The sequence below is a fragment of the Mustela nigripes genome, chromosome 13 (assembly GCF_022355385.1).
Source record: "Mustela nigripes isolate SB6536 chromosome 13, MUSNIG.SB6536, whole genome shotgun sequence".
Taxonomy (NCBI): domain Eukaryota; kingdom Metazoa; phylum Chordata; class Mammalia; order Carnivora; family Mustelidae; genus Mustela; species Mustela nigripes.
The window spans coordinates 16830385-16843649 of record NC_081569.1 but is presented as its reverse complement, the minus strand read 5'-3'; the positions used below and the strand labels follow the sequence as shown (position 1 = coordinate 16843649).

General features: G+C 47.3%; 1 protein-coding gene across 1 annotated transcript in view; it reads left to right on the top strand.

Moving 5' to 3' along the window:
• Positions 1–6113: 6113 nt before the first annotated feature.
• IGF1R (insulin like growth factor 1 receptor) overlaps positions 6114–13265 on the top strand; it is a 291050-nt gene continuing 283898 nt past the window's right edge. Inside the window, exon 1 of the mRNA XM_059371653.1 lies at positions 6114–6291. Within this exon, the coding sequence (XP_059227636.1) occupies positions 6198–6291 (94 nt within the window). The 5' untranslated portion in view covers positions 6114–6197. The remainder of the gene's footprint in view (positions 6292–13265) is intronic.

The following is a 13265-nucleotide window of genomic DNA, read 5'->3' as shown; positions in this document are numbered from 1 at the left end:
TGCTTGGGGTGCTGGTGCAGGGACAGAAACCTTCCAGCTTCTACCTTGAATCTATGGTGATTCCAAGGATGCCTATCACGCCTGGCATAGGAACTTCCCTTATTGATATTCTACCAAAATGTGTTTCTGGACATTGTCAGAAAAAGATGTCCCAGCTGTCTCTGTCCAAATTCTTTCTGAAACCTCCACATTGCTTTTAAAGTATCATGGAGGAGTGTAGCATTTATGGCCCTGTGAGCTGACTATCTGTGCAAATCTAAAATAGAAAACCTCAAGTTGAGTGTAGACAGATTTCAAAGGGACTGGGACTCACATTGCCTTGGCCGTGCAGGGCAAGTAGAAGCAAGTAGAGATCACTAGTATCTTTCCTGCCCCTGAATTGCTTTGTGGAGACCCTTTATTTTGCCTACATAGGGACCTTACGCAGATGGACCTCTGAAAAGTATATTTCTGTAGAGACAGCTGTGGGCATGAAGGCTGGAGATGAGCATCTCTGCTAACTCACATAATAGCAAAAATGGAAATCATTGTGCAAAATTTTTTTAGAACAGCTACAAAATTTCTAAATTGTACAATATATTCCTTAAAACTTTTAAAATTCTGATATAATTGCACACAATGAAATGCAACCATCTTAAGGTTATAGTCTGGTGTCTTTTTTTTTTTTTTTTAAAGATTTTATTTATTTATTTGACAGAGAGGGACCACAAGTAGGCGGAGAGGCAGGCAGAGAGAGAGAGAGGGGGAAGCAGGCTCCCTGCTGAGCAGAGAGCCCGTCTCAGGACTCGATCCCAGGACCCTGAGACCATGACCTGAGCCGAAGGCAGCGGCTTAACCCACTGAGCTACCCAGGTGTCCCTGTCTGGTCTCTTTTTGATGAACGCATGCTCTATCATGGCCAATACCCCAGTCAAGACACAGAGCATTGCCAGAACCTTCCAAAGTTCTTTATGCATCTTCCTTATCATCTACAACCCTGCTGCCTCCCACTGAAGGCAACTATGATTCTGATTTTTTATCTCATAGATCAGTTTTGCCTGCTGTTGAACTTATCTGAACTAATGCGGTAGGTAGTCTTCTGTGCCTGGCTTATGAATTATGCTTTTGAAGCTCATCTGTGTTTTTGTATGTATTAAGAATTTGTTCCTTTTGATTGTTAAGCAATATTGGATTGAATGGATGTATCATGATATGTTTATCCATTCTCCTTTGATGTACTTTTGGGTTGTTTCCAGTTTGTTGCTATTACGAATAAAGTAGCCACCAACATTCCCATAGAGGTCTTTTGAGGATCTATTTTCGCATCTCTTGGTTCAATAGCTAGGGGTAGAATTGCTCGATCATAAGTTAGGTATGTGTTTAACCCTACAGGAAACTGCCGGACAATTTACGTAATGCACTAATGCACTCTTAATTAATAAACCTAGTTACCCGTGAGCTCTTCTACATTTTTTATTTCAAGACTTGTTTTTGTCCTGAATTGCACTGATAGGTTATAGGTAAACATTCTTTTGAAAAATATACTTAAGGATAAGACCTTGATTAACTAGATCATTTTAATGGTTCTTTAATTCTTCTGAGTTGTTTTTACAAACAACTTGGAATTTGAAAGAGTCATATTGGAAAACTGGGATGATCTCTTTTGTGATTCCCGTATTTTTATCATCTTCTTTCGTATTTTATACATACAAAAATATGTGTAATATATGTGTTAGTTATAAAGCATAATTATAAAATGGAAATTTGTAAATTTACCACCCAATCTGAGAATGAACATAGTTCTGAGAACATTGCATGTGCCTATGAGGTTTCCCCCACTCCGTCCTACAGGTAACCAGGATCCTATGTTTTGTGTTCTTTATTAATCCACTTGCCAAAATAAAAGTAAAACAAAACAAAAATGCTTTACTGTGTAATTATTCTACTTAAAAAATTGCCGCATGTTTTTTGTTGTCCTTTTAAGAGCTTTATCAAAATGTTGTCATGTGCTATTTTTCAAAACTTGCATTCTTTTTTTAATTAAAAATTGTGTTTCAAAGTTTTGCCCATGTGTGTGTGGCTGTAGTTTATTCACTTTTGCTTTGAATGACTTTCCTTTCTGGAAATATACCACACTGTATTGTATACTTAGAATACTTATCAATTGTCATCTGTGCTGTTTCTCACATTTTCACTTGGTACATATTGCATTTTGGGGGCATCTGGTACAATGAGCAGAATATTTTGAAATAAAACTTTTCAAGTAAACAGTTTTTAAAAAGTGAAAGTGAGCAACCAGTTTCATTTCCAAATGAAGGGAAATTTATAAGACACCTGGGGAAAATTGCATAAAACAAAATGTGCAATGCATTGTTGGTGCTATTATAAAGCAGACTCCAATTAATGTTTTACTACATGATTTTATTTCCAAGGTTGAAAAAATAAGTTTGACTTTGATATGCAGGATGTAATCCTTGAAGAAAACACAAATCACCTTGTTTGTCTAGGTGAGCAAGTTAGAGCTGAAAAGCAATCTAAATTTTCATTCTCTTTTCAATATTAAGCTCTATAATAGTAAGCATCTAACTTCACTGTCTAACTTAATCTTATTTATTTCATATTACTTTAGGAAAACACAAACATTTAAAAAATTCACAAATGAAAAATAATTTTGGTTAAAAAAGATCTACAATATAAATAATCTTACATTTCTCTTTATTCCATAAACCTCCTTATGTTCTCAGGGACAACTCGATGGGCATTTTTATTACTAACCTTGGAATATATTCTGTAGTAAAGCTGCTTATATTAGCATTCACCTTTTAAAAATCGGCTCTAAACTTTTGTCTTAATTTACAAGTATGTATTAAAAATTCTGAACACTAAATATGATGAGAATGTAATTTTGCTATTCCTTTACATTTAGCTGCAGAAGGGATCTGTAGGCATCAAGATCAAGCTCATGCAGGGAACTCGCTGAAAAAATATTTTAAAAATTAGTAACCTAAATTTTAATTATTCACATATAGTACCTTATTTTTAAATGATACATGCTAAATTGAGTTTCTTTTCAAAGATTCTAATATGTTTCTTCCTTTGCTAATGTCCAGAAACATCTACAACTGGAAAATTGTATTTGAAAATTAAGCTGAATTCCAGTTAAACACAAACAAATCCCATATGAATGACTCTCTTAACTAAAAAAGAAAAAAAAAAAGATTTATTTCCCTTCTATACACTGACTCACTGAATTGAGCTAAAAATTTCCAAGGGGAAAAATGATCTAGGAAATAAATATAGGGAGGGAAAGGGCTGGGTTTCCACCGTGATAGCTTCTGACTTGTTTTCAGTTCTTAATTAAAAAAAATTATTTACGAACGATGGGATGCATAATGTAACGCGGAAATCTTTTACAATTAGAGTAAAAAAAGAAACCTACCTTTCCTTTAGAACAGTTCCCCTCTTACCAGACAGCCTGATTGTTTATGAGACAAACACTTGCACTCGATCTAGACATTCAGAACTCTTTTATTAGCCATCTTCTTTTTTATTTATTATTGACACCAATTAGCCTGAGTCATGAAACCGGACCACATTACAGACGACACGTGGTCCAATCACTATTTTTAAAAGTCCACGTATTTAAAACTCCTTTCTCCAGCCATTGCTGGGCTGTTTCTCCTTTGAGAACCTGGTCTCCGCAGCATTTACTCATTAGATGGCAGTCCTAGGGCAGTCTCGCTTTGGGGAAACCGCTCCTCGGTCACATTCAAGAAAACCACCAAGGAGACCTGGAATTGGTGCTGGTTTCTAGTCACTTACGTAGCAAACGAAACTGAGAGACGTGCTCGGGAGGACACCGGGCAGGTACGGATGGGTTTCCGCAGTGACCACTGGTCGCGGGTGTGTGCGGCACGTTCCGGGATGCAGACACCAGCCTGCAGACCCGTACAAGACCCGGCCCCGGCCCCCTACCCAATCCTCAGGAGCCCTTCGGACACGCCCCCCCTTCACCCCCCCAGCCTCAGCCTCCCTCGCCCAGCAGCCCAGCACTGTGCACGCGCTTCGGCCGCTCCCCGCAGCCGCCCACGTGGTGGGGCCTCGAGCCTCGTGAGGCCGCGAGGAGCGCCCAGGGCGGGCCGCGGGTCGTGGAGGCCCGGTCAGAGCGACCCAGCCTGGCAAGCCCCCTGCCCGGGCCCCCACATTTCCTCTCCCGGAGGGAGGCGACACTCCGTCGGCCGGCCTTCCCCGGCGCCAGCCGCGCCCCCTGGCGGCCGCCGCGGGGACGCGCCCTGGGCACGCGGGGCAGCCTGTCTGGGCCCCCCTTCCCCGGCTCGCGGCCCGCGGCGGGCGGCGGGCGGTCTCCCCCTCGCGCCCCTGAGCCAAGCCACGCGGGCCGCGCCCTTCCCTTTCAGCTCCCCGCAAGCCCCAGAACTCCGGGCTCCCTGGTCGCGAGGCCGCGGCCGTCCCAGCCTTGCGTGAAAGTGCCCGCCTTAGTAGCTTGGGGGTCTCCTTTCTCCCAGGTGTGCCCCTCCCGCCACATTCGGGTTTTCCAGCACGCTGAGAAAAAAATGCCGCATGCACGCACTTCGCACTTATTTATTTATTTTGCAACAGCTGCAAGAAACAATGAAGCTTTTCAAGAACCGAGGAAACGAGCTTTCCAGCCGTGCTGTTGTTTTTCAATGAACCTCTCCGGCCCCGCACTGCCCGCTCACCCCGCCCCCTCCGCCCTCACCCCCTCCTCCCCGCTCTTCCCCTCTCTTCCCCTCTCCTCCCCTCTCCTCCCCAGCCTGCTCCTCCGCCGAGCCCCGGGCCGGCGCCGGGGGCATTGTTTTTGGAGTCTTGCGGGAGGGGAGGGCGCGTGCAGGGTGGCCGGCGCAGTGCGGGTGGGGGCGAGAGCGTGTGGGCGCGCGCGCGCGTGTGCCGGCGCGGGCGGGGGGCGGGGGCGGTGCCTCGCAGCCTCGCACCCCACGCCCGGGCTCCGCTCCGCACGTCCCTGGAATCCCGGGCTCCGTCTCTTGGCGCGCGCCGGCCTGGGCCGGGCCCTCGGCGCGCCGCGGCTGCGGCTGTGGCCGCTCCAGTGTGCGCGCGGGCGCGTGTGCGCGGCTCCGAGAGCTCGCGCGCGCGCGAGCCCCCAGTGTGTGGCAGCGGCGGCGGCAGCGGCGCGGTGAGGCTGAGGCTCTTGTTTACCAGCTTTAACTCTGCTGAGCGGAAAAAAAAAAAAAAAAAAAAAGGGAAAAAACCCGAGGAGGAGCGAGCGCACCAGGCGAACTCAAGAGAGGCGAGCGAGCGAGAGGGACGCCGCCAGCGAGCCTGCCCCCGGCGCGCCCGTGCCCGGCGCTTGCAGACCCTCGGCCCCGCTCCCCGGGCCCTCCACGCCCCTCCCGCGCGAGGGGAGCTCCACCGCGCGTTGCGCGCCTCGGCTTTGACCTTCAGCGAGCCGGAGCCCCCGCGCGCGGAGCCGGCGGCGGCGGGCGGGGGCCGGGCGGGGGCCGGCGCGGAGCCCGGGAGGCGCGGCGGGAGTGCTGAGCGCGGCGCGGCCGGCCCGCCGCTTTGTGTGTGTTCTGGATTTGGGAAGGAGCTCGCGGCGGCGGCGGCGGCGCTGAGGGAGGAGGCGGCGGCGAGCGGAGCCCGGAGGAGGAGGAGGGGGAGCCGCTCATTCATTTTTACTCCGCATTTCTGCCCCTGGCCGGCCTCGCCCGCGACCCGGACTTCGGGGCAATCTTGCGAACTGCGTCGCGCCCTCCAGCCGCGGAGGCTCGGGTGTCGGACAGCCTCCCCCTCTGCCTGGGGTCGCGTTTGTTTTTCTTCGCCGAGACGAATTTGGGCTTTGCCCCCTTTCTGTGCAGTTTTCCCCCCCTCCTGCCTCTCTGGGTTTGAAAATGGAGGCCGACGACGCCGACAGCCCGCCCCGGCGCGCCTCGGGTTCCCGACTCCGCCGAGCCCTGGGCCGAGGCTGCCGGCGCTGAGGGGCCGCCCCGCGCCGCCGCCCGCCTGCCCCGCGCACCCGGAGGGTCCCCGGCCGGCGCCGCCTTTGGAGTATTGTTTCCGTCGCCCTGTTTTCGGAGGCGGCGAAGACTGAGTTTGAGACTTTTTCCCGTTTTCTTTTTCTTTCTTGTTTCCTTTTTCTTTTCTTTCTTTTTTTTTTCTTTTTCCTTTTTTTTTTTTTTTTTTTTTTTTTTTGAGAGAAGGGAATTTCGTCCCAAATAAAAGGAATGAAGTCTGGCTCCGGAGGAGGGTCCCCGACCTCGCTGTGGGGGCTCCTGTTTTTCTCCGCCGCGCTCTCGCTCTGGCCGACGAGTGGAGAAAGTGAGTATGTGCCCGCCGCCCGCGGCCACTGCGGGAACTTTTCCTCCGAGGGGCTGCGCCCTTTTTGCGAAACCCGAGTTGCCATCGCCGCAGCTGTCGGGCCCCGGGGCTCGGGAGCGGCGGGGCGGGATGCGGAGGGGCTCGGCCGGAAGGTTGGAGCGGCCCCGGGGCTCCGGCTCGGCGCACCCTCGTGCGGGAAGGGCCCCGGGGGCTTTCTCTTTCGCTGTCCCGAGAGTCCTGCCCCGCGGACCGGTTGTGTCGGGCAGCGCTCGTTCCCCCGCGGCCGTGCCCGCGCTGGGATCCGTCGGGGAAGTTCGCGCCGGGCCGGGCCCCGCCACCCACACCTCACCCCCCTCCCGGCGCGCGGGCCACTCCGCACGGAAAGCTGGCCCCCGCGCGGCGCGCAGACGGCGGTGACAGCTCCCGCGGCCGCGCGGGTCCCTGGCTGCTAGGGCAGATACGGTGCCCGGGGGCGGGGATCGGGGAGCCCACCGGCCGTGGCGTTCCAGGGCGAGGCGCCCGAGGAGAGGCCCCGTAGCCCCAGGACACGTTTCCAGACCTCCCGGCGCGGCCTCGTGTCGCCAACGCGCTTGGCCCCTCTGGCGTTTTGGGATCCTGGCCTTTCCTTTCCCGTCACTTTCGCCCGATCTTCCCCCTCCACCCCCCAGCTTGGGCTTCCCGCGGCTGCTGTGCTCTGGGGTTAGGGGAGCGTTCCGGCTTAGCAGCCCCCGCCCCTGGAAAGCTGCAAGGCCGGGGGCTCTACAGCAGTCAGGCTTTTCCCGGGAACGCGTCTGGGCCACTAGTTTAGAGGGTTCTGGGACTTTCTTCAACCCAGTTGCAATCCGCCTGTAGATGCCTCTCCTCCTGGCGGGGTTAGGGGGTGGTCGGGCAGCGTCCGACTGTGCAGGAGTAGGTGTGTGGTCCGAGTCGACGTGCATGTCCACACACGTGCTCGCAACGCGGGCTCTAGCTGTCGCCACACGGCCGCTTGGGGACACCTAGGCGCCTGGCCCTGGCGAGAGGTGTCGTGCGCCGCGGTTTGAGGAGCGCCAGGGTCTGCGGCAGCGGGGGCGGTGGGCGGGAGGGTGTTTTGTTTTGCGAGCGCAGAGCCCTCGCCTTGGGTTTGTGGCCAGAGTTGGGTGACTCTACCTCCCCCACATCCCGCACTCCCTTTGCACAAAGTTAATAAGCGGTATCGCTCCGCGCTCGCTATGGCTTGCAATCTGATAGCTTTTGTTTTGGTAGGGTCGGGTAGGGGTAGGAAAGCGCGAGGAGGGAGGGCGGGAGGATTTAGGGCCCCACGGTGTATGGAGGGAGGAGAGGGAGGGGGGTTCACATCCTCAAAAAACCGAAGCATACTTTACTGGCACATTCACGATGGTAGGGTAATTTGAACACGATTAAAGTTTAAGTGCAGTCGGAGAACTGGGGCTGGGAACAGTGAGGGCGTGTTGGTGAGTAATGTTTGCCGAGGGTATGCAGGTGGTGCCAATTAACTTTGAAAAAAAAAGTATCACGACTGAGCCTTGAGGAGTTGGGGGGGGGGAGAATCGGGAGGCGGCGCGGGGTGGGGGGCGATCTGGCCCCATCACAGGGGCGATTCGGAAAGACTGTTTGTGTAAACAAACCCTTCTTAAGTGTCTTGTAAGAAATGAGTTCATGATGGAGTAAGAGCAGATTTTTAAAGAATTAGTGTTTACTACACGGAGTAAGTCGCAGATTGAGGCCGGACCTTCCACAAATCTGAGCTCTCCTGCTCTTTGTTTTCTAAACTTCCAGCTCACTGGATTGGACGAAAGGTTTTCGGCTCCCTTCTAAGGATTACAGATGGTATGGGGCGGGGGGGGGGGGGGGGGGGGGGGGGGACCACGACGACAAAAGAGGGTTTCCTAGCCTCTAAAAGTTAAAATGCAGTTTAGAAAACACAGGAGAGCCAATCCATTTTTTATGGCATACTACTGAAGTGTGTTATGCCTCTAGTTTTATTATTTAACGTTAGTAAGTTCTGAAATTCACCACGGCGGTGATGGCCTTGCTTCTTGAGGAAGGAGTCGGGCATTTTAAAATAGGATGGCTTGTTGTTTGGAGCGATCTTCATGAAAAATACTTTCTGAAAGGCAGCTCTTTCTTGAGAAAACAGGAGGAGAAGGGACATTTTTCATGATACCGAGAGACCAAAGTTTTTCTCAGGGATCCCTCCAAAATTGTTTGTTCCTGAAAAACTGACGGATCGCCAGAAGGCACCCTGACTCCTGATTTGGTTTGTGGAAGTCCTCACTCCCCGTCTGCTCCTTCCCACTGCTCTGAAGTTTTCAGGAGAAAACGATAAACTCAGTGTTAACATGTATGTGTTCTTTTTCTTTGTTAGAAAAGTGCTAGAAGACTTAATTCTGATGAAAACTACTGAATCCAATCAGAGATGGGTAGTTCTTTTGGCTCTCTAGTATAGCGATAAAAATTGGATGGGGTTGGTTCCTATTGTGTTGGCATATTTAAGGATTAGTGTTTACTCTTTGAACACTGAAACCTACAGCAGTAGGGTGATTTTCTTTTAAATTTTAGACTATTTAGGAGCTGTTGAGGCAGATGAACTTCATATGTGCTTGTATCAGTATGTGAACAGAGCATCTAAATAAGGGGTTCATGGAAGTTATGAGTGATAGATCATCTGAGGGCTTCTCCCTTCTCCTTCCTCTTCTTTTTCAAAACCCATATGCACTTCAAACATACTGTGGCCATCTCATTAAAAGGACTCAGTCATCTTTCTGCCCCAGGCAGAGCCATGTCCTATTGTCAGAGAAATATAGGTATGTGAAAGGTTGGTGTTTAAAGAAGTTGGCGTTTTATTACCAGAGGAAGAGCCCAGAATAAGAAGTTGGGAAAGAACCTAAATAGCAAATTATAGTTTAGACTCTCTAGAGGGAACTAGCAAGTAAATGGTACTTTTGAGGAGGGATGGGGTGTGGGTCAGGATTTGAAGTTTAAAAGGTTATATGTTTGATTTGTCAGAAGGATTAGAAAAATCCAGCCTTGAGAAGTATGCTAAGGTTGACTGGAAGAACCTTAAAAACAAAGTTCTGAGTGAAAGGAGTCAGTCACAAAGGACCACATATTGTATGATTCCATTTATACGAAGTCCAGAATAAGCAAATCTGTAGAGACTGAAAGCAGATTAGTGGTTGTGAAGGGGGGTGGGGAGGAGGGAACAGGGAGTGACTGTTAATGGGTATGGGGTTTCTTTTGGGGGGTGGTGATGAAAATGTTCTAAAATTAGATTGTGGTGATGGCTGTCCAACTCCAAAGGTACTAAAAACGATTGAATTGTATGCTTTAAATTAGTGACTTCTATGGCATGCGAATTACATCCCAGTAAACCTGTTGTGTTTTTTGGTAAGAGCTATGTGAAGGTTGGCAAGAATGCATTCTGTTCCTTTGAACATAGAGATTAGATTAAAATTAGTAAATTTGTCCGGCAGGTTGGTGTCTGTCTCTCCTTCATTTGTGGAGTTCTTCAGATCCATGCCTAGAAGCAAGCAGTACAACAAATTCAAGGTGGAGGTTCTGTGTTGAGCAGCAGGGATTAAACGTCACAGGAGAAATGGACAAGGGGGAAAAAAAAATCTTGGTTCCACATAGCTGAAGTGAGGGATTAGGGGGTTGGATTAAAACAAGCAAACAAACAAAAACCCCAAAAAGACCAATGCCAGGGAAAGTCAGATTTGTGACAGTAAAATCCTTCACTGCATCTGAAGTGAAGTTGGTTTTTCCAAGATTAAAGTTTAGGAGCCGAGTCTGGATGGTTTTTTTTTGTTATTTCCAGTTTTCTCACATGTGTTTTCTAACAAAGAAATAATAATGTATGTTTTAAGGTAGGAAAGACTTTCCACTTTCATAGATTAACTACTCTGGTAGTAAAGACTGAGGATGAATGTGGTGGTTTTTTTCTTTGATGCTCATTTTATTTTTTTTAAAGAGCTCTAGAACCTGAGCAGGAGACACCATCTTTGTAAGAGATAGCGGTGGTTGCAGGCATACAGCAATTGTTTTACATTTCAGATTTCTCATGGAACAAAAGGTTTACAAATATAGCAGAGGCATTTTTGTTTTTTAACTGTTATGCCTTTTTCCAGGTTTACCTTGGCCTTTTAACAGGAAAAGGCATAGAGAATAATTGTTGTTTACATTTGTTTTTGGTCTTTGTCTAAGACTTAGTTTACTAATAAAAATGTTTCCTGTCCTTATTGTTGCAAGATCAGGGCCCTAATGAAAATCAGCTGTATCATTTTCACTTGTTGCCTTAGAGTTTTGCCAAGGGGAGACCCCAAGGGACAGTAGCTTCCTTTCAAGTCTGGCTTCATTTGTTTCGTGAGAATGTGCTGCGAGAAGCAGCCGAATCCAGCCAGCACTTATTGGGCACCTTCTGTCTGAAAGTTGGACCCTGTGCTAGGCAGTGTGTAGGCAGATAGGACTTTGCTTTTGTCCTTGGGGCATTTTATAAGCTCCTGCATGAAACAAAGTTGCTTGGATATTCAGATCTTTTTTAGACTCGACACAGGATAGGCTGTTTTCAAATCAATTGGACAGCAAACAGCATTTTAAAGGCTCTTTAAAAACATTTCTATAGGCTTCAAATATGAAGTTAACCAGTGTTGCTGAATCTTCTCAAGGCCTGTATTGTACCATTTTTGCCACCTTAACATACTACCCCTACTGCAGTGGCACAGCGGGCCATGACACAGAGGACACATTTACCCATCTTTGCTCATTTTTGCCCTCTCTCTGCTTTTCGAGAACATTGGTTATGACAATTGTGATTAAAAGTATGGAGTGTTGCCTTTACCTTTTGCCAACACTTTAGGAGTTACAGGTGTGTATATGAATGTTGCACAGCATGTTTTGAGTTGTAAGAAAGATGAAACTTACTTCAAAACCATTCTGGATTTACACATTGCTTAGCTTTCTGGAAATTATCAGGACACTTTCTAAATTGTAAGGCTTTATGATTTAAAAGAACTTGCTGTTTTTAAGGGTGTGAAGAGGTGAGAAGAAGATTGAGGAGGCAATTAAATCTTGAAAAAAAATTTTTTTAATCCTAAAAAGTAGAAGCCATGTTTCTCTCTGTGTTGTGATTTATTGCGATTTGTTTTAAAAACTTATTAAAAAAAAAAAAATCCACGAAGGGGCGTCTGTGCCTGCCAGCCAACTTGCTTTGAATAGCTTTTCTTAGCCAACCTGTGACCGGTGCTATCTGAGTCCAAGAGATTCCCTCCTCTCGATTGTGCTAAATAAATAATGGTTGCACACACGCTTGGGATATGGTTTCTAGATTTCTCTGAGATGTTCGGCAGGAAAATTTTGAACACCCTAAAGACAACAAAGTGAATAGTGAATGAAGCCCTCTGACTCCCCCCTCCCCCGGCCAACCCTTGAAAATATGGTGTTTGGCCTCAGATTATCAAGAGGAGGTTTTCCTGTTACTTGTAAAGAGATGATCTGGCTTAAACTTGGGGTGGGCGGGGTGTGGTACGTGCAACAGTCCTGATGTTTGTGCACATTGAGACTTGTTGACATTTGGGGAGCATAACTAATTTTCAGTATTTGGAAAGATTAAAACTGAGATATGTATTACCCTCCCCCTCCCACCTCCAAGAACCGGTAAAAAACTGATTTGTTCTGAGAAAAGGGCATATGTTTGGTATAAAATGATTAGTAAACAAAGGATCTTGAAAAACAAGTTAAGTTGTTATGGCGATAGATGCATATTCCCTTGGCAAGATGAAGTTTGTTTCTTTTGTTAAATTGCGATGGCCTTTTCTGGACTCAAAATAGTAACAATATCTTTGATTCTGAGACTTTTGAACTTCCGAAGACTAGATTGTTTTCAACTTTGAAAGCGTCCGTTTTACTCGTGTTGTGAAATCCCAGCTATCAGTTTTGAAGATTTCCTTACCTTTTTTTTTTCCCAGTTATGCCAATTTCACTTATGGCTTATGAAATTGATTCATTTCAAAGTCTTAAGGAAATATTGATATTTCTTGAATTGAGAAATAGTTTTTATTCCCCTCCCTCAGCTTTTTCAGTAAAAATACACAACACTTATGGGACTCAGGTCTTTAAGTTTAGAAATTCATTCTGATACCATAAAATATTTTACATACGCTTTTCAAGGTAGAGTCAATCCATAGAAATCACTCACTGTGTTTATTTAGAACCCTAAAGAAACTAGTAAGCAAGGCTTTCATTTTCTTTTTCTTTTTTTTTTTTTTTTTTTGCTCTGACTAGAAGAATTTTTTAACTTACAGGTTGCTATTCGGATCTTACTGGAACATAACAAAGTAGTTTCTTTTATGACGAGGGATGGATACCTATGATTATAGTAACTTTTAAAGTGTACTGTTGCTGTTATTTATGCCTGGGAAAAGTAAGTAGGGACGTGGGGACTGACTTTATTCTCTTTATCCTCTCTTTGGGTAGTGCTGGTGCTGGCTTACGGTGTAAGTTGCTGTGGATACATCTGTGGAGCTGAGTGACTTTGCCCATGTAGGGTGGCTGATGGTCTTGCTGCTCATACTTTCTTATTTGAAATAGTTTGGTGGCTTAGCCTCTTGGGGATGCATGTGGCTGGTGCCGCCAAATACTGCTCTGAGAGCCATTAAATTGCTTAAATTGCTTACATTATAATAGTCTGGATTTTTAAAAAAAATATATTTAAAGACTTCAGAACTATTCTATTCCTGGTCCAGAAGGTTCTTGGTGGTGGGCAGGGGTGGGGGGGGATGGTTGAGACTTTATTCTTTTTTTTTTTTTTTTTAAGATTTTATTTATTTATTTGACAGAGAGAGCACAAGTAGGCAGAGAGGCAGGCAGGCGGGGAGGGAGAAACAGGCCCCCTGCTGAGCAGAGAGCCCAGTGAGGGCTCCATCCCAGGACCCTGAGATCATGACCTGAGCTGAAGGCAGAGGCTTAACCCACCG